General features: G+C 50.4%; 1 protein-coding gene across 7 annotated transcripts in view; it reads right to left on the bottom strand.

The window, feature by feature from the left end:
* Positions 1 to 26,606, bottom strand: part of RRBP1 (ribosome binding protein 1) — a 66,967-nt gene that overhangs the window by 12,524 nt on the left and 27,837 nt on the right. For 2 of the 7 annotated variants that reach the window (XM_012728244.1, XM_012728247.1), the window contains exons 3-9: positions 25,381 to 26,606; positions 10,587 to 10,735; positions 9,446 to 9,568; positions 5,576 to 5,728; positions 4,793 to 4,911; positions 2,882 to 3,035; positions 1,027 to 1,165 (exon numbers count right to left, since the gene is read on the bottom strand). In XM_012728244.1, coding sequence (XP_012583698.1) covers positions 1,027 to 1,165; positions 2,882 to 3,035; positions 4,793 to 4,911; positions 5,576 to 5,728; positions 9,446 to 9,568; positions 10,587 to 10,735; positions 25,381 to 26,606 — 2,063 coding nt within the window. The remainder of the gene's footprint in view (positions 1 to 1,026; positions 1,166 to 2,881; positions 3,036 to 4,792; positions 4,912 to 5,575; positions 5,729 to 9,445; positions 9,569 to 10,586; positions 10,736 to 25,380) is intronic. The other 5 variants (XM_012728248.1, XM_012728250.1, XM_012728245.1 and 2 more) reach the window with 5 other exon arrangements.

The following is a 26,606-nucleotide window of genomic DNA, read 5'->3' as shown; positions in this document are numbered from 1 at the left end:
CTGTTAGAACATGGCCCGCTGCTCTGGGTGCCCAGACAGTGGTCAGCTTGTGGACCTCAGGAGCGCTGCTGAGCAAGAGCATCCAGCTGTGCTTGGTGGCCATCGGTGCCCCCAACCTCACCATCTCTGCTCACAGTAAAGGTGGCCTGTGAGCGCAGGAACCACAGGCATACCTTCCAAACCTGGCATCTCGGGCTTATTCAGCAGGGAGAGCAGAAAGGTCCAGAAGGAGTCAGCTGAGAAATCCAGCACCAGCTTCAGGAGGCCTCAGCACACCTGTAGCTATGTTCCAGAAGGGCCCTCACCTCTACTCCCTACCCCAGCCCTACCAGGCTCTGCCCCTCACCAAGACTCACTTGCCACACCTGCCCTTGCAGGTTCTAACTTCTTTCCCATTCTTCACAGGATCCACCTTTCTGGTCCTCAAGGTCCCAACCCTCCCTTCCCCAGTCCCTTCCTTGTAGGGCCCACCGCGCATCCATCCCTCCAAGGCACCACTGCCCACAAGCCCAGCCCGCCTGCGGCTGCTGGACTCATATGCCTCCAGCCCTGCCTTGCTGAATCTGGGGGGCAGTCAGTGATCCTATGCTACTCTCACTCACTAAGGCTGGCCTTTCCAGTTTTTTCTTTTTCAATACTTGTGTCCTCCTGGATCTCTAACACTTCCTTTTTTTTTTTTTTTTTTTTTAAGATTTATTTATTTATGCATATAGAACTGGGGTACAGGCCAGAGGTGCAGGGCCAGTGAGAGGATTCACCAGAGACAGAGTGGGAAGCAGAACAGGCCAACTGATGAAGTACACTGCTGAGGGGAGCAGCAGGCAAGACAGGAGAGGTCTGCCGTGCCATGTGGGTCACTCTCCTGGCTGGGGATCAAAGAAAGAGCTCGCTTTAACTCGTTGCGCCACCAGGGAGGGCCCAAGGCTGGCCTATTTTTATGGGTACTGGCCTTGGCAGTGGGGCAGAGGTGGGTGCGCCCTGAACCCTGCATAGACCCTGCTAGCTGCCTGGAGTCAGGTGCCTCACCGGCCATCTGCTGCTGCTGCTCCTGAGCCTTCTCAGCATCTGCCCGGAGGCTGGCATGGCTGGTCTGTGAGCGGCAGAGCTCCCGGCTGACCTCATCCAGGCGCTTCTGCAAGGCTTCCTCGTTCTCCTTGTGAGATACCTGCAGGCGGGGCAAAAGGGAGTGGGCAGTGAGGGTGTGGTGCTGACGTTCAAAAGGACAGAGAGCTCTTTACACCCTTTGAATAAAACCTGTATACTTTTATAAAGCCGTCCTATGTTTCTAAAGTCATTCATCCACTGGAAAAGACAGGAGGTCCAGGCCCTCTCTGACCCCTGGAGAGCTGGATCACCAAGGTGCTTGAGGTGAAGAAACAATAGTCACAAAAAAGAAAAAGCCCTATTTCCATGTCATTGTGACACAGAAAGATGCTTCTTACAACCTCTACTTTAGTCTAAATTGGAGACTTCCTAAGGACCCTTGTAAAGTTCATGTTCATTTGGCTCTTTTTCTGTGCAAGGCCAGGATTCAGGCACACTGTATGTGTCAGCGTGGTTAACCCCAGCCACTCCCAGAACAGGTACTCTGTCCAGGCTGCACTCAGAGAAACTGAAGCTCTGGAATCCAACATCTGACACTGTCAACGCCAGGAGGCATGACAAAGCAGTTGTACACCCCTGGCCAGCTACCTTTGAACCTTTGAACCCTACCCAGAACCTTTGGTATTAGAGGGCAAAGAACAGGCCCTCTGTTTGACCCCGGATTGAGGATGAGGCACCTAGTGCCTGAGACAACAGGAGATGTTTGAGGTCTGGGACTTACTGGTAAGAGCCAGCCTTAGGTCTTGGTCTCAAACTAGTTCTTAAAATAGTACATGTGGAGGTGACAACATGCCTGCCAGAGGGGAGGTTCCTGCCCCGGGAACACCAGAACTATGTGGGGTCTCTAAAACATAAGTAGCGCCAGGCCAAACTTGATAGTTCTGATCTTACTGGCCTGGGTAGGTGGCTTTACATGAACAACGGTAAATACCAGCGTATCCATCTCACCCAAACAATCTGAGCTGCTTCAATCATCCCTATTTTCTTTGAGGCCCTTGTACACACTCAAAACATCAAGATGGTCTCAACAGCTGAGAAGAAAAAAGGCCCAAAGTCCTAAGCCCTTCAGATCTTCACGGTTTCCTTGTTACCCAGGAAAGTCAAATGGAAAGCAGGCGTGACGGGCTCACATAGGATAAATCTCCTTGCTCCTCAACAGGCCAGAGGGGGGAGCCAAGCTGTCAGACCAACGGGCAGCAAAGGCCTCTAAGCTGAGGCCGCACGCTGCCCAGTGTACTTAGGGACAATCCTCTTCCCTCTGAAGACCAGTAGTCCTTTCAGCCACATCCAGAGGCCGAGAAGGAAGAACCCCACACCTGGCCTTGAGGCCTGAGGCTACTTCCACTGGGCTGGCTACCGCTGGGGTGGCACTACCACTGGGGTGGTGCTACCACAGGTGGTAGCAAGTCTTGGGGGGCACACCCAGCTCTGGGGTTAGACCTAGCAGCTCACATCTTCCTGTGGATGTGGGGAACTCAACTGCTCTGTGCCCTGAATTCTCTTCTGGGTACATTACAGATGCTAACATACCTGCCTCAGAGAGTTACAATGAGAACTAGCTGAGCACTTTCAAATCACTTAGAACAATGCTCAGCACATGGAAAACCCCCACGCAATGCCAGCCGGCTGTCAGTCACTACTATGACCAAGCCCAAGGGGGTGGGTGTCAGCCCCAGTCCTGTGGGAACCTGCAGCTGTCACAGCCATGGCTGGGAAGGGATGGCCCAGGGTGGCCAGGCGAGCCCCGCCTGCCCCCGAGGTGGAGGCCACCACTCACCTGCAGCTGCAGGACTTGTTTCTCAAAGGCTGACACCTTGGCCTCCGCAGTCTTCCGCTGCTGCTCCTCCTGCCGGGCTGCCTCTGACTTCTCCACCAGCTCCTTGCTGACCTTGCTGAGCTCCTGCCGGAGCTTGGCCAGCTCTGCGTTCTGCCTGTGAGACAGTTACCAGCACCCCATTGGCAGACAGAAGAGGGTGATCAGCCCTCGGAGGTGGGACCAGCAGTCGAGGCCTTCCCTCTAGATGGCTGCTCTTTCAAAAGTTGCTGCCCAAGTCTCACATTACCAAAGCTCCTCTTGCTTTAGTGGCCATGTGGAATTTGATGTGTTTTATCAAAGACACTGTATTATTGGCAAGGGACGTGTAGGAGAGCACTCCACACAGAGAAGCCCCTCCCAGAAATGGCTGGAAACTCAGAGAGAGAAGAGGCAAGACACTCTTCATTGCTGATCTGGGTCTAAACAAGCTCTGGGATGTGGGCTGATTTGCTTTGACCCCCTGCAAGGCCGAAGACAGCCCTAACTAGACCTGGAATTGGTGGTCACCTGAAGTAGAAGGGTGACAAAACAGCCCCTCAACACTGCACTCCAAAGCTGGGCCTCAGAAGCAGGGAGTTAGGGAAGACTGGTGGGCAGGAAGAGAAATGGTCAAACTGCTTTATGCAGCAGGTGGAGCTTAATTAGGATGCACAAAACACACTTCAAGGCAGGACCAACTGTCCAGCGAAGGAGCAGTAGCAAATACAACCAAGGGGACAGATGACTGCCCAAACCTTGGGGGCATAGCACACCTGATGACGACAGCTGTGCTCTGTTGGCTGGGGTGGCTAAGTTTTCACCTCTTTGGACTTGGGTACCTCATCTGTACCAGGGAGATAAAAGCCCTCTGTGAGGACATCAGCTTGGCCTTAGGAGGCCAAGATTCAAGACTGAAAAACATATTCAAGAAACTGGACTCCAGCACCATGGATTGGAGGACTGAGGTGGGGGGAGTGTGGCCCCTTGGGGCTGATGTGGAGCTTTGGGAGTGCCCGGGAACATCCACTTCACAAAAGCAGAGCTTCCAGAGACTGACTGCCACCTCCAGGTGAGAGGTCTCTAGTCGTCCATGCCTTCCTGTGAGGGAGGCCATGGCTGATTCTATGCGGATGGGAAACCAGAATGCTCCAACCCGGTGTTTGCCTTCTGCTTGTGGCTGCTAACAAATGCAGCCACAACCCTCCAGGTGATGCACACACACTGTAGAGACCTCCTGATGGAAGGCACAGGCCTGGGCATGGCAGCCTTTGGATCTCACTATGTGCCAGCAAAAGCAGACTCATGGGCACAGACTTTCTTCAAAGGTCCAGCTCCTGGGTTGGCATTCTTCCCACCTCACTTTCAGGTAAAGGACCTGGGGTTGTGGTGCTCTCTGCCCTTATTTTTCCTATTGGCATTAACAGAGAACCCCAGAACAAAGCTCTCTAGAGTGTGCCTTCAGGACACTCCAAGCCAGCAGAAGCCAAAGAAATATAAGTCAAGAAAACGCGATGGCGCTGCCTGTTGAGACTGTGATGCTAAAACCAGGGAATCAGGTCAGCCACTCATGGCTGACTTTCTAGCACTTCAGCCCTGACAAACAATATAGCCAGAACTCAGAAGTAAAATCTCCCTGCCAACACAGGAAACATCACTCCGTCCACTCTCCCTGTGGCCCGGCTGTATGAGAAGACCTGTGACAGACACTCAGCTGCCCAAATGGCAGGTGAGGACAGAGCCCCAGTGGGGATGGTGAGGAAGCTCACATGTGGGCCTGTGAAGGCTGCCACACCGGCCTCCCACAGCAGCCTCTCAAGAAGCGCAGGGACTCTCCCCAGTTCCAGACACCCAAGAAAGTGCCATTACAGGGTCCTACCAGGGCATAAAACTTACTTGCTCTCCACCTGGCTTGTGGCCTGGTTCAAGGCGTCCCTCAGGATGGAGTTCTCCTGCTGTAGACGAGCCAGCTGTGTGTTGGGGCCATTCTCCAGCTGTTCCTGAAGAGTCCGGATCTGCAAAGTCATGGACACATTAGAGATACTTAGCTGTACAAAGAGCCAATGTCTGGAGTGTGGTTAGTGAGGACAGTCTGCAGACAAAACTCCCAAGGCCTCTGCCTTCTTCACATGTTGAGGAGGGGACCCCTGAAACCCACACAGCTCTAGGAGTGGGGCCTGGAACCCAGGGTGACCTGTCACCCTGTGCCTCTCCTCTCTCCCCTACCTCGGATGTACCGCCCTGGGTGGCTGAGCACCCGCAGAGAGTCCCAGCTGTGTCGTGTGCCTGTAGGGCCCTGGGAGCACTGCCCTGAGACAAAGCACACGCCACAAGCCAAAGGCTCCAATTATCCCGAGAAGCTTCGCTTCCTGTGCCCTGGAGCTCTCGTGGCACAGCCTACCATGCAGGCTGCAGCTTCTAGATTGAGTAGAGGCCAGGTGGAAATCCACACTGAGTGTCTCCAGGGTCACATGGCCATCTAGGCAAGGCTGGTCAGCTGGAACCAGGCTGTTTTTACAAAGTATTCTATATTAAGCACATACAACAGGCTGCCTGATGCCAATTGACCAGACACCCTACCAAACAGACCAACTCCTGCACCACCTCCACCTGTGGGCATCCTCAACTACCCTCCGGAGACTGCTTGAACTGTCCTGTGCACCCAGAGTCACTTCTCACCTTGCCCTGCAGCTGCTGCACCTCCTTCATATGCTCCTCGTAGCTGGCCTGCATACGTGCCTGCACGGCAGTGATTTCCTGCTCCCGGGCCACCAGCTGCTTTTTCACCTTGGCCTCCCCAGCTGCTGCTTTGGCCTTTTCTGCTGCCAGTTCCTGGCAAAAAAAAGGCATAGTGAAGAGAGGCTGATTAGGCAGGTAAGCATGGGAACTTATCAGATGGGAACAAGATCAGGACAACCCAGGGCATGACTGGGGGCTGGGAGAAGCTGCAAGCAGGGTCAGAGGGCCCTCTTACAAACTTCTACATGAAAGCCGGTCACAGCAGAGAGCAGGCAGGAAACAGCAAGGCCCCCAGGAAAACACTATGGAGGGCTCCATGTTGGGCCTTGGATACAGCGGAGGTGGCAGACAGGCAGGAGCTGCACGGACACATCACACTCTCCAGGGACATGGTTTAGGCCTGCTGGCGTTACAACACCCCAGCTTGGCTCCTCACTGACATCCAGGAAAGCTGCTCTCCATGAGTACCTTTATCGGACCAACAAGGAAGCTAAACTTGATGGCTGGGGTGGGGACACACACTGCTGCTCATCTCACTGTGGCTCAGGGGTCAGCCCCACTTCTTGGGGGCAGACACTCTTCTCCCCTGTCCAATCCAGAAGGACTGCCCTGGTTAGTAGTAGGTGCCCATGATGAACCTGTGATGCAGGCCTGGTGGCCTGGAGTCTCAGGCAGGGACAGAGAGCAGGGTGGGCAGGACTGGCAGAGGGACTGGGGCTCACTGGGGTCTGCAACCCCAGAGGAATGGCAAGGGATGGAGGCCATGGGGAAGCAACAGTGTGAGGAAGGGGAGGTCACCCGCTACTGGGGTGAGTGTTCCATGCCCAGTAGGCCCCCAGCCAGAATGGAAGCTGCCTGATGTCGGCCCAGCTGGTCAGTGCCCCACAGGATTCAAGGCCTTCTCTGTTATGTCTTGGGCACTGGAGCAGGTGAATGGGAAATCCTCACCTTTTCCTAGCCAGGGATATCAGGGAAGCCCATCTCAAAGGGTCAGCGTCCGTTCTGCCTGAGATGGGAGCAAATCAGAGGCCAGGGGAAGGGCTGGAGTGACTGGGGTGACCACTGGGTACCAGAGCTGCTCTATGTGCCCGAGTACCTGGGACCACTGGGGACCCACTGGCCCTACTTTTCAAAGGCAATCGTCTTCCCATCTCTGCCTGAGTGATCCCCCAGGAACATGAAGGGCATACTGGGGAGGCATCCTTGAGGAGTCACAGAAATGGGAGGGGACTGACAGTGTGGTCCATGTGGAGATATGCAGGCATCTCATTCAATTCTCTCAAAGACAAAGGCCCCGATCCCTATTTTAAGTTGAGTGCATGAACTTTCGGAAGAATGTGCTGCCCGCACACGCCTGTGCCTCTGCCACACACCCCAAGAAAATGGATCCACCAAATTCCTCTGTGGCTACTGTAAGATTTCTCTATAAGGATTAAAAAGAAAAAAAAAGGGAACTAGAGCATGAAAAGCAGATTCTCTCAATGACACCTGCACATGTGGGGATTAAATTAGAGGACTTTTCACGATCTCAATAATTTCGTTTCTCACATAACCTTCCTCAACTGTGCTGGGCTAGGAGACAAGACCCAAAATAAAGTCAATGTGCCAGCTCTGCTCAAACGCTCAAGAGAGAACTGCAGGGACTCAGCGGCAGGCCCCAGGAGCACAGTGAGGATCGAAGGCAGCTGCAGAGCCACCGGAAACTTCCTCTGAGCTGGGAGCCAGCTTTGGGGCACAGCAGCTCTGCGCACCGATAACTGGCCAGGGACGACTACGTGGCCAGGGTGCAGGGGAGGGATGGGAAAAGCTAGACACTGCAATGGCAATCCCTTGCTGGGCAGGAAAATGGCAGCTCCCGAACATTTCCCAAGGGAGGAAGATCAGATGGATTCTCAAGGATAAGAACACTTCCAGCCAGCCAAGCAGTGAAGGGCATCTGAGGCTAACAAACAGCAGATGGGCCAGAGGAGAAAGGTGTGTCTTGTCACGGGTAAAGTGGACTGGAGGGGTTCAGACTTCGATCTGAAGATCAAGTGCCTCTGGAGCTAACAGGGCCACACTGGTAACTGCACTCAGTGAGCCCAAGAGGACCTCGTCAGCCTTCAGGGAGGATGAGTTAGCCGGATGGGCCCTGAGAAGTTGCAAAGGCTCCTGGGCCAGGGAGGGCATCCTGGGTCCACTGCCTGTGGTTTTGGAGAGCACCTCGCATGGCCGCCAAGGCAGAGCAGTAAGCACCCACATAAGGAACAGCACCTAAGGGCCTCCTCTGACAGGCGCACTCCCTACTCCCTCTCTTGCAACTGCGTCCCATGCACCAGGCTGCAGGACCCGAAGTGGGGTCACTGTCACTGTCTGAGGTTGCACCTATTCACTTATCACACCTCTGGTCCACCCTAAATTCAAGGGGGAGGCACAGGGAACTGGCCAGGCAGCCACATGACCCCCCCACCACGAGTATGCTCACTCCCATTTCCTTTCCTTTGGGCTTTATTAAAGGGGTCAGCAGATGTTCACAGGGACTTCTCTGTTCAGGAAAAGGTTACGTAAGAATGACTCCCTGAAACCAAAGATTCCTGAGCAGTGTAGTGCTGTCAGCAAGCTTGGGGGACGGGAGCTGAACTGTGGTGCCAGCTCATTCCTACAGCAGAAGCACTCCCAGCTCGGATCAACTGCTGTCAAGGCAGAGAGAGAGACAGCACATGCGCCCCAGGAGCAGGGGAGCGGCTCTGGCCTCCACCACATCTAACACTGGCCTGTCTCGAGAGGGAACAAAGGCCCCTGGACAACAGGCCACTAAGCTCTTGGGAGGGCACAGGGACCTGTTTGCCTCCTCTTCAACTGTGCTGGGCATGAGCCAAGAGTAACAACCATCAAAGGTTTACCCTCGGATTCTACCTGCTCCCACCTGCTCCCACAGGTGAACTTTCCCAGCTGCTTAGACCTGAGTCCCTCCAATTCAGGCCAGAAACTCTGGCTGCCTCACTTCTACATCTTTTGAGAAGGAGCAGACAGAGATGAGCAGAGGAAGGGGTGCAGCCCAAAGGCGTGAGACATTGGGACTCACGGCATCTCCCTGTGTCCGCCAGTCCACTTGGGGAGGGCAAGAGCACTTCAAACTGGGGCAGTTTTCCAGTGGGATAGGACCGGCCCATATGCTGGGATACCAACACTCCTTCTCAGAAGGTGCGAGGCAAGGGAGAGACCCTGTGGGCTCTGACAGGGGCAGAGCATGTCCTTCCATCCCAAATGATGCCCGGCCTGTCCCTGCATCATGAGCCCGTACTCAGTTACCACTGAGAACAAATGTCTAGTGCTGGCCCATCAGATGGCACTAGGAGCAAGGAGCACTTCCTGCAGGAAGGTGCCACTGACACACAGAAGTGAGGAAAGCAGTTGCTCCATCTCTAATCCCCCACCCACGGGGGTCTGTCTCAATTCTCAAGAAAAAATTTTCTCAGTGTGTCCGCCCTCCTTTTTAGGTGTGTGCCCTAGAAAGACAGTCCATCGTGAGGGACCCGTAAGTGATATTCTGGCCCATCTACCTCACAATGAAGGGCCTTAACCCCCCTACTTAACATCCAAGCAGTCTTACCACCACAGGGAAGCAGGAAAGGATCTCCCTCCTCAAACCCCCCAACCAAAAAGGGGCTGCCACCCGGGGGCAGACTCTCCATAGCTAGAGTCCTCATGCAGCCAGAGCGAGCAGTGGCAGCCAGCAAGCTGAGCCCACAATGGCTTTGGTGCAAGCCCCCTAGCCAATAGGTGTGTGGTGGAGAGGGGCCCTGAGGACACATGATGGCTCAGTTGTACCTTATTGAGCTCCCTCAGTTTGCTCTTGGCCACAGCAGCATCTTCCTGCTCGGTAGCCAGTAGTTTCTCCTTCTCTTCCAGCTGCCGTTTCAGAATCGCCACAGGGTCTCCCTTCTGAGTGGCCTAAAAATGCCCAACAGAGCTGTGTTAATGAGGGGACACACAATTGGTTTGCAGCCCTCATCAGAGTGGTCAGCCCCTGACCAGCAACAGGAGCAAAACAAGTTCTGTTCACAGCTGCCTTGGCCTCCAGGCCTGGTGTGTAGAATGGCCAAATGCCTTTACTCTCCAGAAGTATGGGGTTCGCACTAAGTTGGTCAATGGGGGCAAGGGCCTCTCCCTACCCTCCTGGGAGGTTCCTGACCATTGTTTCTGGATCCGATCCATTTCCTCAGTCAGTATAAACAGCCTGACATCCACAAGGGGAATATAAATTCTGGGAATAGTGGCCTGAGCTAAGCCCGGGTCTCTTTTCTTGAAGGAGTGGTCATCCTGACTCTCTTCAACCACCTACACCCAGAAAATCCCTCAAGTTCACTGAATGAGAAGTTCACATCACCCTCAGTAAGAGCAGGAGGAATTAGGCCCTCCAGGCTCTAGGGCCCACCAACTTGTCTCTCAGAAGCCCCAAACATCTCTAATCACTAAGGCATCGCATAATTCTCCAGCAAACTGACCTACTATTCCAAAAACAAATGTGCCATGAGGAAGAGTGGGTGCCAGCCAGCCTCTGAACTGGTACAACTGCAGACACATTCTAGAATTCCCTGCATGTTCCTTCCTGCGCCCTGAACCCAGACCAGCTGGGACCCAGCTCCTGTGTCCTCTTCCCAGGCCCCTGCAACAGAGCCCTATCCTGGTCTTGGGCGGCCCCTGTGATTCAGGAGCAGGGCCACAGTGGGTTGTGATAGAAACCCAAGCACTGGCAGCCTGAGCCCGGGCAGGTGAGTGGAGAGAAGGCATCGCCGGAGGTTGTCTTGTGAACCACATGCTGCTTGGCAGGCCAGGAGTGGCAGTGGGATGGGCAGTTCCCAGCCAGGGAAGGTTACTGCAGCTCACCAGCCAGGAAAGGAAAGGCAGGAGGGCAAAACTGCCTTTGGACACAGTGGCCACTGAGCGTGGCGAGAGTAAGGCAGCCCACCTTGTGCCAGGTGTCCTGAATGACGCCAGCCTTGTCGGACAGGATCTCAATGAGCCGCAGGGCCTCACCCTCGTTGAACACCATGCTTCCCACCGTGGAGACCAGCGTCTGGTAGGGGAGGCAGAGAGGGCTGTCGGAGTCCAGGAGGCCTGCACAAGGAGGAGTAGGGACACCACTCAGACACCAGCAACCAAGCCCGCAATACCCCGAAGCAGCAGATGCGGTCAAGCCAAGGGCTCTATCTAGCTGCCAGGGTCTTCAGGTGGCAGGCAGCATGGCCATCTCACGCCGTCACAGCACTTACCATGGCGCAGATGGCACCATGGCCCCACACCCGCCCCCCATAACCCAAGACAGCTGAGGGGGAAGGTCCCGCAGTAAAGATCCACCGTTTTTGTTATCAAAATAACCATCAATATGAGTAGAATTAAGCAAAGCATACTTTTTCCATAGATCATTTTTGATTTCCTCCTTTTTCCAGCAATATATATAGTAGTTCAGTTCTTGCCCTGACGGCTTGGCTTGCATCTCCCACCTGCCTGAGACCTGTCCTTATGGGCCCAAGGGTGCTAACTGGCCAGCCAGTTCAGCACTCTCCCCTCCCCCATCAGCATGGGCTGACGATGGAAACAGCATGGGCTCCTGTTTCCAAGGCAGCTATTCTAGGGTCCCCGGTTACAGGAGGCTGTTTCCCATGGGCATCCAGGTTCAAACACCCTATTTCTTATCTCCCCTGATGGGAACTAGCATAGGGTTCAGAAGGAAGGTGGGGCTGGGTTCCTGCCAGTCTAGCAGCAGCTTCCTAGAACACCAGAGCCATTTGCCAACAACCAAACAACAAACAACCAACCAAACAACAAACAAACAACTTGTGAAAACCTCCTGACACCCTCCCATGCCCACCCCTCCAAGTTTCACTCTTCTCTCACAGTCTAGAAGGCAAAAAACGTTGAGTTGAGATACCCTGAATGGCAAGAGCCTTGCCTCAAATATCTCAGGGGACAGGGCCAAAAATGAGCTGAATAAAAGCCAACAGGCCAGCCTGCAGGGGCACCTCTGGCTAAGCCCCCTCACTGAGGACAATGAATGGGGATGTTCCCATAGCAACCCTAAATTCTCTGGCTTGTCACAATATTTCCACTCACTAATCACAATGTTTTCATCACAAAAGAAGCATTCACACAATACCTTCCTAAGGGGAGTGCGGGAAGTGGGTGAGTGATTGAGATGAGCACCTTCTTCTGGAACCTCCTACCTCAGTGAAGCAGGAGATTAGAAACAACCACACCGATATGAATGGTCTGGTGGCTCAAGGGCCTCACAAAAACAGGTACTGGGTGGGAGACGGGTAGGAGGGGGAAAGTGTGAGGGGAACGCATGCCCCTTAAATCTTTCTTCTTATTGAAGTATGCAGATAAAATAATTTTGATGGAAAACTTAAGCACACTAGAGAAAATTCTGAGCACAACTGAGAAAAGAGATAAAAATCACCATGAGGAGAAAACTATGCCATTAGCATTTTGGTTTAGGGGCTTCCTGTTCTTCCCCCTCAAACTGCAGACAGACATCTATTGCCAATATTTTGTAGGAAAGAGGCCTTCATGCTGAGCTGGACGTGGCAGGACGGCCTCTTGGCTGTTCGCTGCAGTCAGCTTTCCTTCCTGACGCAGAAAAGCCCCTTCCTGTGCTGTCCAACACAGTGGCCGTCAGCCACATGCTGTCCTGCACACTTGAAATGGGGCCGGCATGAACAGAGAGGTGTGCCCAAGAATACATCAGATTTTGAAGACTTAGTAGGGAAAAAAAGCTGTAAAGTATCTGTAAATCTTTATAATGATTGCATGTTGGAGTAATAGTATTCTCAATAAATTGGATTAGATAAAATGGAGTTGATTTTACTTGTTTCTCGTTTGCATTTTTGAATGTGCACTTTTTAAAATTTAAGTTGCACACACAGCTCACACTCCATTTCTGTTGAGTAAGCTGGTGCTCCTCATGTGAATGCCTGGCAGCCTCACCCCTGCCTGGCAGCAGAGGCCAGAGAGTGAGGCAGGTCCTGGTCTCTCTTGAAGACTAACCTCTGGGCCAGTGGCCAGGAGGGGAAGCAGCAGGAGAAGGAGCAGAAGGCAGCCTGGCTTTGTCATGGAATTCCTCAACCCAGCCAGGTACTCACTCCCTGGGGAGTTCTGACAAATGTGTGTCCCTCCTGGAGGTCCAAAGGGGACACACCCCTCACTGCTCTATCCACAAAATGCTTCTGAGAATATTCTGAGAGTGTCATACTAATCAACCCTTATGATTACTAATGTAACTGCACTAAATTTTACTGAATATTATGGCGTACAAAGTATTAAGAACTTGTAACAAGAGGACAATCTAAAGCTATGTACAACAAAACTTAACTATGACCATCTCCCACACTGTGGTCCTCCCTCACCCAACTCCATGCTCACACAAAATCCATCTTTTAAATTACTTTTAAAGAGCCATAACTGCATAGTTTTCCATTAAGTTTTTAAAATAAGAACTGTGCTTTTTGTTTTCCCCCAAATCAAAGGAAGTAAAACTGAAAGAAAAAAAAAGCACTTGGAAGTAGGAACTAGAACTTCTAGATCTCTGCATGATGGGCATTTACTTCTGGGTTTCAAGCTCTCTTGCCAGACCAGCAGGACTAAACTCATCTTGCCCGGGAGCCTTCCATCAACAGTCACGTGACAACAGGTGCTCACTGCACGTATGCCCATCACGTGGGTACAAACACTCGAAGGCTGGAAAGCATCCTGGGTATTGTGAAATCTTAAGGCACTAAAATAAACTGGTTAAAGACTCAACATCAAATCTGCTAAGTCTGTACTTTATACTTTGCATTTATCAAGACCAGAGGCAGTAAACTCCAAAGGTTCCTGAGGGCCTGCCCTCAGTCAGTGCTTTTGCCCACGGAGATGAGTCCTGCATACAGGAGGCCAAGGCCAAGGCCAGGAGGCCCAGGAAGTAACACGAGAGCAGAACAAGGAGGGGAGCAGCACAACAGGCCAGTGCTCACGGACAATCGACTCCTGTCCGGTGGAAGGCAGAGCAAACATCCCCAGAGCCTGCACTGCACAGAAACATCTCCTAGACATGGTGGCCTGAGGCAAGTTCCTTTACCTCCAGACCCCCTCGATCTGGGTTAGGATCCTCCAGGTTGCTGCCTGTGAAGGAGAACTGGATAATTTTATGTGCCACCACCTGACCTTTAGGGACGACAGCTAACATGAAAATTAATAAACTATGGTGGTGCCGAACAAACACACTGCTTGTGTCAGGTCTGGCTGTAGGCCACCTCCACGCTTAGGTAACAGGCACTGTGGTCTGAACAAGGCGAGAGGTGGCCCTGACTCAAACCCCAGTTCAGTTCCTTCTCACCATGTGTTGCTGGGTAAGCAGTTTCACTTGCCTTTGTCTCATCTATGAGATGGGAGTGAGAATCATCCTCCGTCATAGCCTTGCTGCGAAGACTAAACTGCAAAGCACTTGGAATTTGCCTGGCACCAGGTAAAGCCCCAAATCACGGAACTCCAGACCTCAAGCCCTCCCTGTACAACTCACCTAGGGAGATACTCAAGGAGGCCTTTTTCCTGCTCCCACGGGAATGAAAAGTCAGGCAAGGTGGCACACGAGAGACACGTCTCTGTGGGCAGAACTGCGTACGGAGCCTGAGGGCCCCGCTCTGCACCACTGTCCTCACCCACCAGGCTAAAAGAGCAGCACTTTTGGTTAAGAGATGAGCCCTCTACTCTCTGGCTCTCAGCCAAAAAGCATGCACTGCTGGAACAACGTGCGTAAAGCCTCAAATTACAGAACTCTGTATGTTCTGTTCTGTAACTGTCCCGGGAAGCTTAATCACCTAAAATTAAACTTGTCCTGCCAAAACGGACCCAGGAGTCACTTTCACTGTTAACTGCGGAATGCTTCAGGAACAGTGTTCTCATTGCCTAACTAACAGGTCTCAACCACAGTAGACGCATGGGGCTCTGGACATAGTGCTGTTTTGGCATCAGCAACTCCAGTGCCAGTTACCAGAACACTCCTCATTGCTCATGCCTGGCTGACTAAACCAACAGAGAGGGCCTTAGAACAGCTCCAGGAACTACTTCCCAGTCTCTCAATTTTGGGGTTATCTAGCACACATGCCCTCTGATAGGTGCAAAAGGCTCTAGACCAGCAACAACACTGCTATAGATGCCTACAGCCCTGCCCAGGTCAGACAGGTCTAAGTGACATGCACCTACTGTGTACCCCACAGTCTGCAAACTGCTGGGCCTGGAAAAGTAAGTTAGAAATGGAAGTGCCAGAGAAAAGTAGAGGGAAAAGACACAAGGCAGCCACGCAGCAGAGTCGTACAGAGGGAACCTGAGATCTGTCTGGTGCTGTGGAAGCAAATCCAGCAACAACTCCAGGAAAAGCTATTGAAGAAGGGGAAACCTGGATCAAATACTATTGGGTAAGGACAAGGCAAGGGCTGGGGAAAGTGAGGGATTCAGGAAAGGGAGCAGCAAGGATGGGCACTAAAGACTCACTAGTCAGGAGGAAAGTGAGCCTGGAGCAGGTCCAAGTTTTCATAGGCCCAAGGGATCTGGATTTTTATCTTACAGGCAAACAGCAAAGCCTAGAAAGGAGCAAGGTCTGCATTCAGGAGAAGTTATTTCAGGACATCCAGGAAGCAAGGCTGGAGATAGGCAGATCAGGAAAGAGTCACAGGCTAAGGTCGAGGTCCAGGATGAGTATTTAGGAACCAAGGTGGGGGGGATGGAAGGCCCAGGGGTCAGCCAGGGACTCTGACACGGAACCTGCCATTGCAGTATGTGACCCTAGCATTGGGGGAGAATGCTGATGGTAAGCACTCATTTTCTCAGGGACTGTCTGAGAAAAGTTAGTTCTAAAAGGCTTCAAACATTATAGATACAAGCAGGCAACATCCTGCAAGTTTTCCTTTCAAGAAGCCAGACCCCAAACTTCCAGATTTCCAGACCCTGATATCCCCAAACTCAAACAGAAGGCCCCAAAGTCCCAACGTGAGCTTCCCCTACATAGCCTTAAAGACCCCCACTGCATAAGAGATTTACGGATGGAAGAAAAGCAATCCCAAGTCCAGAGGGCTTTCCCCTTAGTGTGAAAGGCCCTGTCTAGAAAGGAGGAACCCGGGCAAGCATCACTGCATTGCCTTCTCCTTACCCAACAGCATTTTATCCCCTCCCCACTAGCCACATGTTCCCAGTAGGAGACCCTAGAGGGTCTCCTTGTGGCCGCGAGGAGGCAACCCCTCGAAGAGATAACAGTTGCCAGATACACCGCCACAGCTCAGCTGCACTGCAGCCCAGTGTATGCAGGGGCACGCAGGTGGCCGACTGCAAGCCCAGCTCAAACGAGAAGCCTGGCACTGACACTGCCCAGGCTGAGAAACAAGACCCTAGAGTAGCAGCTGGCACTTGACTGCTGACTGCCACAGATAATAGCATCTGGCGTTTTAAGTGTCCAGCAGTGAAGTCCAATAATTAGAAGACTGAATCCTTTGGTTGGAAAAGAAGTAAATCTGGTAACAAATGGAGGTTATGCATCTAATGATGTCTAGTCAAATGTAAAACCAATATACACTGAATGACTATTTTGACTATTTTTCTTGTACACTTTTGCTCCCAGAAATTTAAACAAAACCAATTTTATATCTAAAATAAAAAACAAAAGCAAATCACATCATAGTACTTTAACAAAAGACAACCTCTGTTGGGCCTCTGGGAAAGAGCTTTCCTTGCGCTTCCTTAGGCACATGGGATGTCCTGGGAGATCACCTCTCAAAGGATGAGGTATTTTACCAGATGCCGGCAGGAAATACATAACCATGGGGTTCCTGCCCATAGCAAAGGGAGCATCAGGCTGCCATGTTCTAAGGCAACTAAATGGAGATTTCTAGAAGAATGTCAGAGCAGCTTTTCTAAGATATGGCAGTACCACACCCATACTTGGCTCACTCCCCTAGTGAATTCTGAGTTCTTTTAAAAAAGAAGAAAAGGGGGATTTTGGCTTGAAGAACTTACACAGAAAGTAAGAGTTCTAAAGCCCAAGAGAGTTTCCTTCAGAGCTTCAGACCCTCTGAAACTGAGTTACTTTCGAGTGACAGACAAACAAGTCTCACACAAACCTGCCTATGCCCTGGTACTAAGGGAGTGAAGAAGGTAGCTGGGCCTGAGGAAGCCCAGTGGAGAGACTGAGGGCCCTGATTGGTCCTGAGCCACTTGCTGGTGTGTGATTTCTGGAAAGCCTTTAAGCACAGCTAAACTTTGGTTTCTACATTAATAAAATGGAAGGGGAGTTAAAAAAAAAAAAAAACCCTATAGAACAGTAGGGGAGGAATGCATGAAAAGGAGGTTTACAATCCACATTCTCACTGGGCGCACAATGGTGTCACATTCCCAGTGGTGACCCAGCAACAGGCCTCAGGCACAGCAGGACCTCACTAGATAAAGGACAGGTGGGCAGGGGGTGAGATACAGGGAGGTAGAGGTGTTATTACTATCAAGTTGTACCATTTCAAATGAGAGCCCCTGCTAAGCCAAATACCTTGAATAAAGTTTTAATGATAGGTCTGAAAACTCTTCTCCCAGTGGACTTAATTTAGTATATACCTATTGATTCTCAATGATGAGCACCTGACACTTGCATGCTCTAATGCCATGCTACTTCAACTAAAAAAGGAAAAAAATCCCTTTTCCAGACTTTTGGTGACCATGGACTGTTAGGTTACAGAATACACTCTCGATTTCAGACACCACTGTCTGAACTACCCACATGGTTCCTACTTGCACATTTCCAGTTGTGCTGCCAGAGGCCAAAGTGGCCCAACAAGGTCTCTAACAGGCAAGCTACTAGGTCCACTGCTGTGGGAGCTAACTTGACTGTTCAACATTCCTCAGTGAGGAACCATTTATTTGGTGTTCAGGAGCTGAGACAGGACTGAGAAGAACCAGGCACCATCCCTCCCCAACCTGGCCCCTTGAAGGACAGGCTACGCCTCTGCTGCTCCAGTGCTCACCTGTGGTCAGGGCTAGGGTACCTCAGAGTGCCTGAAGGGATAGGAGTTCCAATTTGGCATGAGGAGGTCTACTGAACCAAACTCATTAAGAAAACAAGCAAGCACACGAAAAAAACAGAAAAACTGGAAAATATATGGCAGAAGAGAAGAAATAGAAATTAACTCATAGTCCTACCCTCTCAAGTTGGTCTCTTCCTTCCACATGAACTTGTGTCTGACAAGAGTCATCATAGAGAATATTTCTGAGAACAGCATCTAAGAGCATTTTCTACCTCCTGGAGGTTATTGGAGCTTTCCTGGCTTTCATGTGGTCACCTTCATATCCAGACAGACGGGTCCACCGTAAAGTCAGCCTAGAGTTCAGTAGAGAAGTGCCAGGGTGCCCACCCCATCTGGCAGAGAAGCTGCAGTTTCAGAGTCAGAAAGTGCAGCTAGGACCTGAGGGTGTGGCCTGTCACCTGGTCTCGGTCTCCTTTAGTACAACACTATGTGAATCAAGCTCCAGTGGAAGCACGCCACACCAGAGCTGGTGAAATTTCTAGAATGTGCACGCTGCACTTTCCAGGTCTAAATCCTAGATTAATCCAGGGCCTAGCACTGCAATCTGGACTCACTCCAAATGTGTAATATTAACATGCCTCCCAGCACACACACCACCAAGCTCAGGAGACATTGTATGGATGGCAAGCTGGCATAATCACGTGAGCCAAGATGAAACATGAGGACGAAAACAGATCTGTAGAAAGTTACCACCATGTACATCCACTTCTTGCAAACGTGGCCTTCCTAATAAACACAATGTAAGGCAATTATCAGAGAACAAACCAGCAGAGGTCTGGGTGGCTGTAGAGCAATTTATGAGGCTTTTTATACCACTAGCCTCTGTGGTTTTAATCATGTCAGTACAGAAGGCACGTGTACCTAATGGTGAACACCTGGAGTATGGCAGCGCCCCCCTGTGTAAGTGTGCATGCCTGTGCTCAGAGATGGGCTAAAGACCAAGCAGTGTGATGACAGAAGAGGTGAGATAAGAGATGTGCGTGAGAGAATGCCAGAGCTTAAAGATTCATGGGGGTGCCAGGGGCTAGATTGCCTGCCGGCCCCCCAGCCGCCCCTGCCAGGCCCATGACTGCCCCCTTGAGTGCCAGCCTCCTGCCAGGTGTGCTGTGTTCCTGGTTCCCTGAGCAATCATTTAAGCCTGAAAAATCCACTGAAGGCTTCAGGACTCTCCTTTGCCCATCTGCCCGAATCCATAATGGACCTGCCTTGTATAAGCACCCAGAAGCTTTAGTTGGGGAAATTTCCCTACATTTCCTTGAATTCCCTCTTCTCCAACACCAAGAATCCATGCCCTTTGTTTCACAACAAATGATGTCTCCCTATTCTCCGCCTGGGTTTATAATACGTCTTGAAAATTATCACCATTTACACATCATCCATGTGCAGTGATATCAGGAGGACATTAATATGAAACGTCTTTGGAAAGTGATATTGGGATGTCCTATATTAAAAACATACCTTTGGACTTGACAATTGCACATTGAGAAATTTATAAAGGTACACATCAGTACATGCACGTCTCTGCAGTGTTCATTTAATCACAGAATACTGTAAGCTATTAATGTCACTGAAATAAACTATGACACAGTCACACTATGGCATATGATGCAGCTGTGGGTGTGATATGGTAAGAGGTCAGCGGTACATCCAGAAGCAAAGGAAGCTAGTTCAAATGTTGTGTGTGTTGAAGCATGTCCCCCACACCCCCCTGCGCATGTGGTATGACAAGCAGACGGTTTCAGAGGCTCTCCTTGGTCACTGGGTCACTGGAATAGAGCTGGAAGGAAGACTTTCAATTTTCACTTTCTGCTCTTCCATACAATCTTGCTTACTAGAAGTACATATTTAATAATAATAAATGTTAAAAGATGAGGATTAGGAAGGCAGGTGTTCACTGTCAAACCTGGCCATAGACAAGTGGTGAAAGCCTGTCACATGGCACCAATTTGCTCCTACAGGAAAATCAGATTATAAATTTTGGAACCATTCCAACTTGGGCATGCAGAAATAGTCCTGTGCCCACCTGTACACCTGCCAGGTCTCCTTCCAGGTTTCCTGTGAGTGAGGGCCCTGCTGGTTGACCAGAAGACAGGTCAGGTCCAGACAACTGAGGAAGCAACCTTATCTGTGATGGGCCCCCAGCTCTGCAGCAGGCTTTGCTGCTGTCACATGCTGTGGGACAGTCACAACCTCTGTTATTTCATTTGTCATATTTCATTGAGATACTAAGGAAACAGCATTCTCCCCTACACCAGTCGGGACTCAGGCAGACAGAACAGAGGGAAGGGCTGGTAACACCAATCTAGAGTTACAAACACATGTTCATTTTCACAGGGACACCTGCAAGGTGACACAGTGGCCACCTTCCAACGGCTCTTGTTCATAACAGCATGTCCAATAAAACCATGTGCTGCTGAAGGTACTCTTTACCTGCACTGTTTAAAGTATCCACTGACTAATGAGCACCTGAAATGTAGCTAGTGAGACCGAATCTTGCATTTGATTGACTTTTGACTAATACAAACATTAATTGACCCCGTGTGACTGATGCTTCTCATACTGGATAGCACAGCCCTCAACCCTAGCTCTCTGCCACCACAGTTTAAATAATAACAACCACCATAACAAGACAAAAATAAACAGACTATAAGTCAGAGACATTCTGCAGGTGAGGGGGAGGGAGAGGAATCAAAATGAGGAGGGAAGAGCAAAAGGGACTATGGCGATGGTGCACAGGTTAACTGGTGGTAGGAATTCTATGGGGACTACACCTGACAAAATAAAGCAAACATTCTAGAAGTGAAAGTATATAAATAAAAATAATAATATTAAAAAAAAAAAAAACAAAAAAACAAAACCCTCAGGCCCTGGAGCCTTTGCCCACCTCAGTTAGATTCTCCTCAATTCAGAGAATGAGCTCTTTTCTAGGCCTGCCCTGTATCCATGATCCAAAACTCACTCCCAAGCATCTCCAAGATCTGTGCAGCATTGCCATGACACCAGCACAATACACACACACATAACTCATCTCTGGCCCCCATGTTTCCAAATGCCCAGGGTCAACCTACCCAGAGTTCAGCCCAGTTTTGATTTGGGTGCATATGGCCCTGGAGAAGCTGGGAGAGGACAGGCCCTGTACATACACAGACAAGTTCAGCCCTGACAGGGAGGCAGGAGGTCACGGGCAGGTTGGCTGCTGCTAAATGCAACTTTTCTAGCAAAGAGAGATAGAACTCTGCAAAAGAACATCATCTGCTTCTCACCTGTGTCTGTTCACGGAGCAACACAGTTACAGGTAAATATGAGTGAACCTGAATATGCTAAATATGAGTCAGATTAACTGTGGAACCCTAAACTCCACAAGCTATAACTGCAAAGAAGTGCGAGACCCATCCCATAAGCCCCTAGGGCCAGTCCATGCCACCCACAGATTCCTTCTCATACTCTCCTCTCACTCATTATGGTTAAGGCTAATGTGGCACTGCTAAAAACACACCGTCAGTGGGAGCACGGGGCAGGGGACAGAGTGGCAAAAGGCTGAACACTCTTACAGTGGAGAAGGCCCCGATGAAAAATGACACCCAACTTACGAATGGGTCTTCAGAGTAAGCCTTGAACAGTGTGTCTGTATTTGGGAACACTTGAATTGTGAAGAAAAATGCACATAATGCCTTAATCCACCCCTGGGGCTTAGCTCTACAGCTGCAAAGCTGCTTGAAGCCAAGCTCATGGAGGCATTCTGCCTTCTACTCTGCCACACTGGCAGCAGGCTGTGATTTAGGGGTTTTACCACTCCTAAAAGTAGTCCTGAGGCCAATACCATCAGGATTTCCTGGGAGCAAGTTAGAAATACAGAATTTCTGGTCCCGCCCAAATTACTAAGTCAGAATCTTGAATCTTAGTGGAAACAAAATTCCCAGGCAGTTCTGTATAAGAAAGCTTGAGACTCAGTCCCAAGACAAAGAGGATCTTTGTTCTGATCTTCTTGGAAGAGGAAGAGGAAGTAGCTAGGACGGCATTAACACACCAACATGGGGAAACTTGGTTGTGATCACATAATAAAAATTCAGAAAAATAAGAATATGCAGGGAAATATTTTCCCCATGTTTCCAGGCACTTAGCCAGTCTAAGGAATAAAGAAATTCACTTCTCAAGTGTTCTAGTCACATACACTGCTCCAAGTGGCAGTGCTTTCATTTGAGTTCCCATATGGCTGGCTGTGTGGCCAAAGATCCCCTGTCAGTCTTGGTAATGTTCTCATGGCGACCTCAATGGTGGTCTCCCAACAGATGGACTTTTATCAGCATTAGTACACAAACATTTTCTAGGGTTGATTTCTCCTTAAATCTAATTCACCCAAGCCTTACATATATAGAAGGGTCCAAACAAACTTTTCCAAATCTTGCACACACTGCCCAAGATCACTGCCTAAACTTTTCAGTTCCTCATTGAAATGAGGCTCCCTCCCCTCAGTGAGGCTGTCAGGTGGGAAAAAGTCCACCTCAGGATTGTAGCCGGATCCTCCTTCATACAGTTCTCTGCTACCAACTTATTATAAAACAGCACACAACACACATAACATGAACAAAGCATGACACTCAAGAAAACTCGAAAAACAGAGTCCCAAGAGGGAAGCCAAAAGAAACAACAGAGTGAAATCTCATTTGTTTAAGAGGAAAGGACTTTCAATAATGCAGCATGCATTCCAAAGGACTCTCAGCCTGTACAGAACTTAAGGTTCCCCTAGTGCTATGGGCCTAGGGAAAAGGAACAGAGTGGACTGAGGGTAGGTGGAATCAGGCAGTGAGAGGGGATTGTCTCCAAGGACCTTCCTCAAACCAGAGCCCCTCTGCCCTCCAAGTAGAAGCTTAACAACACAGGCCTGGCCGTCCCATTTGACTGGTCCAAAGAGACAATCAATCCTAAGCCTATTGGTGCCACAGGTACTTACCCACTCTGGATAGACAGACAGACAGACAGACAGACAGACAGAAGACAGACAGACAGACAGACAGACAGACAGACAGACAGACAGACAGACAGACAGACAGACAGACAGAGTAGGCTGAAGCCGGCACTACCCCAAAACTCCTCCATGCAAAGTTAGCAGGGACAGCCTCTGGAGGCACAGTCAGCACAACTCCCAGTCCTCCGAGACAAAGAAACTCGGGCAGGTGCTAGGACTGAGCGGTGGCTCTGTCACCCACCAAGGTGGCCCCTGAGCTCCGAGCAAAGGGGATCCCAGACAAGCCCCTAAATTTGTAAGCGACCAAACCGGGTCTCTCGCTCGCGCCCAGAAAGCCAAACTCTGAATCACGAGAATTGTCTTTACATGAAGGAGTTTTATTCAACAGCCATCAAGGGAGTCGGTGGGATAAGCACCCCAAAACAACCGGCTCCCTGAATGGCAGGAGTGCTGGGATTTATAAGGGGTGCAGGAAAGTGAGGGAAGTCAGGACTTCACATTTCCAGGTCCGAGGAGGTGCCAGGCAGTCTAGGTGACAGGAGTCAAGGTGTTTGACTTTCCCAGTGGGGTGTTTTCTCAGCAATCAGCAGATGTTTGTTTCTGATGCCACTATCAACTCAGAGAGACAGAGAATTTTATTAGGGATGTAACACAATCAATTGTCCAAGTTCCCAGGAATACAGGTAAAGACAGTTAACAGTTAATCGTAAGAAGGGGACAGGGGGTACAATTCAATGAGTTAACAGTCCCAGAGAGGGAATGTAATTTAGTGAGTAAACAGGACTGAAGAAGGAATGCAATCCACAGGTTAGAGTTTAATTCCACTTATTTTTAACATTTTTAGTGTAGGGGCATTTTCAAAATGAGGAGGATCCGGCTACAGGGCCACCCGAGGCCCCTGACCTGGCTGGTGTGGACCCAGTCCTACTTTGTAATAACAGTAGCTTGGAAAAGGATTCACACATTGGAAATTAGCTGTACAAAAGCCATTTAAAAATCTGTTCAATAGTTTACCTACTTTTCCCTCCAGATGGAAACTTGAGACATATAAGGGCTACTTTTAGACACAGCAGCTTTGTCAACTTAAAGGGAGGGAAATCTCACTGAAATTTTGCTTAAAAAACAGCAAACCACTAAATTGATCTGGGAATAATTATCATTTTATCTCTATAATATTTCAAAGTTCTTAATCTGAACAATGATACTTATTTTTTTCTGGTCAAATTTCCTCTTCTACCACTTCAGTAATGCTGCTATGGGAGTTCACACAAGTTATAGGTTGGGTTTTCTTCCAAACAAGGTTCTTCATTATTGCAAATTGGGATAATTTTGTCTTCCTTTCTAAGATTCTCATCACATCTGTTTCATGCCTAAAGCTACACTTGGTAATGATGCCTGCAGGACCCAGGAAGCTCTGTTCTGAAAACAGAGCCTGATGGGGAAAACCCAGAAAACAAGCTGGCTCCCGTGCCAGCCATCTTCCTTTTTCAAATCAAATCTTAAGACAGGGCAGGTGCCCTCTCTTCAGCCTACGCTGGGGCTTTTCAAAGGGCTTGAGGTCACTTGACCTTTGGGTGCAGGTAGGCTGGTCTACAACCTTCAGCAGGAGACCTTCAGCAGGTGCCAAAGCTGCTCACACAGCAGGGTTCCTCCAAGTTGGAGCAGGGTACCTTCCCCACCCCCAAAAGTTGGGGGCAAGAGTAAATTTGAGAAAAGGTAATACAGCTTCACAAAGGGGCAAGACAGGGAACTCCAACAGAAAACACAGGCCACGAGGGACCAGACACAGACATTTCAGAACCCTTAAGATACCTTGAAAGGTAAATGCAACTAACTCTCCAAATCATCTAATAGCCATTCAAAACCTTAGGGGGAAAAAAACCCAAACACAAATACAAATACAAGACTGCTGGTTCAAGCAATAAACATAAAAGAGGGACTCACTGGTCCAAATTCTACAGTAATGTGCACCATGAAGACAATGGAAAATCCATGTTCTATATAGTCCGTTAAATAAATCGGGTGGGGACAGGGAAGAGGGAAACTGGGGAGGAGGGTAGAGTAGTATGGATACTGTTGCTCCTTAAAAACAAAGAAACCAGTAAAACTATGCTCAAGTACCAGCTAAGGGGTTAACACAGAACAGGCCAATGGAAAGCAGACAGATGTGTCAATAAGCCCTGCCAAGACTCGGAACTGCTCCAAACTGTGGGCTGAGTGGAACTGTTGCTCATAATCCCTCACCTCTCCTTGTCCTCACACCTCTCAGGTCACTCTGCAGTCCCTCCCACTGTAGACAGTGGACTTCTGACTCCTTGACATAAGCTCAGTCATATGACTTGCTATGACCAATTCAAAACTCATGCTGATGAATTGTGCCCATACCCACAAGAAGGGCCTCTGCCTTCGAGTCTCAGAAGCCTCATTCTGAGCCCAGAAGGAACACAGGTGTGTTGACCTATACTCGAACTATACCAGGAGCCAATCTTTGTTCCACTGCAGTGTGAAGTGGAATTGCCGAGCTGAGACCACACAGTCAGTTCAATAGCCACAGTGATGGCTGCTGTGCCGCACTGAGTTCTGGCACATTTTTTACACAGTCTTGAGGCAACTGCTGACCAATTCAGATGGCTTCCTCAAAGGAAATCCATGAAGGATAGCTTTTCTTCCAAGTTGATAAAGAAATCAAGTTAACTCACCTGGCTCACCTCCTTTCTTCTTTGAACCAGACTTCTTCTTTGCAGAAGCCCCTTGCTTTGGTGCCTCCTGGCTCTGGATCACATCTGCATTTTTGCCCTGGACAGGAGCTGATTCTGCCTTCTTACCCTGATTGGCAGATGTATCCTTTTTGCCCTGGTTTGGGGTTCCCTCTGCCTTTTTGCCTTGATTGGAGGCCCTCTCTGCTTTTTTCCCTTGGTTTGCAACAACCTCTGCTTTTGTGCCTTGATTAGCAACTGAATCTGCCTTTTTGCCCTGGTTCTGGGCCCCCTCTGCCTTTTTGCCCTGGTTAGGGGTTCCCTCTCCCTTTTTGCCCTGGCTCTGGCCCCCCTCTGCCTTTTTTCCCTGGTTGGGGCTCCCCTCTACTTTTTTCCCCTGGTTCTGGGCCCCCTCTGCCTTTTTGCCCTGGTTCTGGGCCCCCTCTGCCTTTTTGCCCTGGTTCTGGGCGCCCTCTACTTTTTTCCCCTGGTTCTGGGTGCCCTCTACTTTTTTCCCCTGGTTCTGGCCCCCCTCTGCCTTTTTGCCCTGGTTGGGGCTACCCTCTGCCTTCTTGCCCTGATTCTGGACCCCTTCTCCCTTTTTGCCCTGGTTCTGGGCCCCCTCTCCCTTTTTGCCCTGGTTCTGGGTCCCCTCTGCCTTCTTGCCCTGGTTCTGGCCCCCCTCTGCCTTCTTGCCCTGGTTCTGGCCCCCCTCTGCCTTCTTGCCCTGGTTCTGGGCCCCCTCTGCCTTTTTACCCTGGTTAGGGGTTCCTTCTCCCTTTTTGCCCTGGCTCTGGACTACCTCTGCTTTTTTGCCCTGGTTGGGTGTTCCCTCCACTTTTTTGCCCTGGTTCTGGCCCCCCTCTGCCTTTTTGCCCTGGTTGGGGGCTCCTTCTACCTTTTTACCTTGGTTCTGGGCCCCCTCTCCCTTTTTGCCTTGGTTCTGGGCCCCATCTGTCTTTTTGCCCTGATTCTGGGCCCCCTCTGCTTTTTTGCCTTGGTTCTGGGCCCCGTCTGCCTTTTTGCCTTGGTTCTGGGCCCCCTCTGCCTTTTTGCCTTGATTGGGGGACCCCCCCTCTGCCTTTTTGCCTTGGTTGGGCGTTCCCTCTGCCTTTTTGCCCTGGTTCTGGGCCCCTTCTCCCTTCTTGCCCTGGTTCTGGGGCCCCTCTCCCTTCTTGCCCTGGTTCTGGCCCCCCTCTGCCTTCTTGCCCTGGTTCTGGGCCCCCTCT

Source organism: Condylura cristata, unplaced genomic scaffold (assembly GCF_000260355.1).
Source record: "Condylura cristata isolate star-nosed mole 26May11 unplaced genomic scaffold, ConCri1.0 scaffold00022, whole genome shotgun sequence".
Classification (NCBI taxonomy): domain Eukaryota; kingdom Metazoa; phylum Chordata; class Mammalia; order Eulipotyphla; family Talpidae; genus Condylura; species Condylura cristata.
The sequence above is the reverse complement of the archived record's forward strand: the minus strand, read 5'-3'. Positions and strand labels throughout refer to the sequence as shown.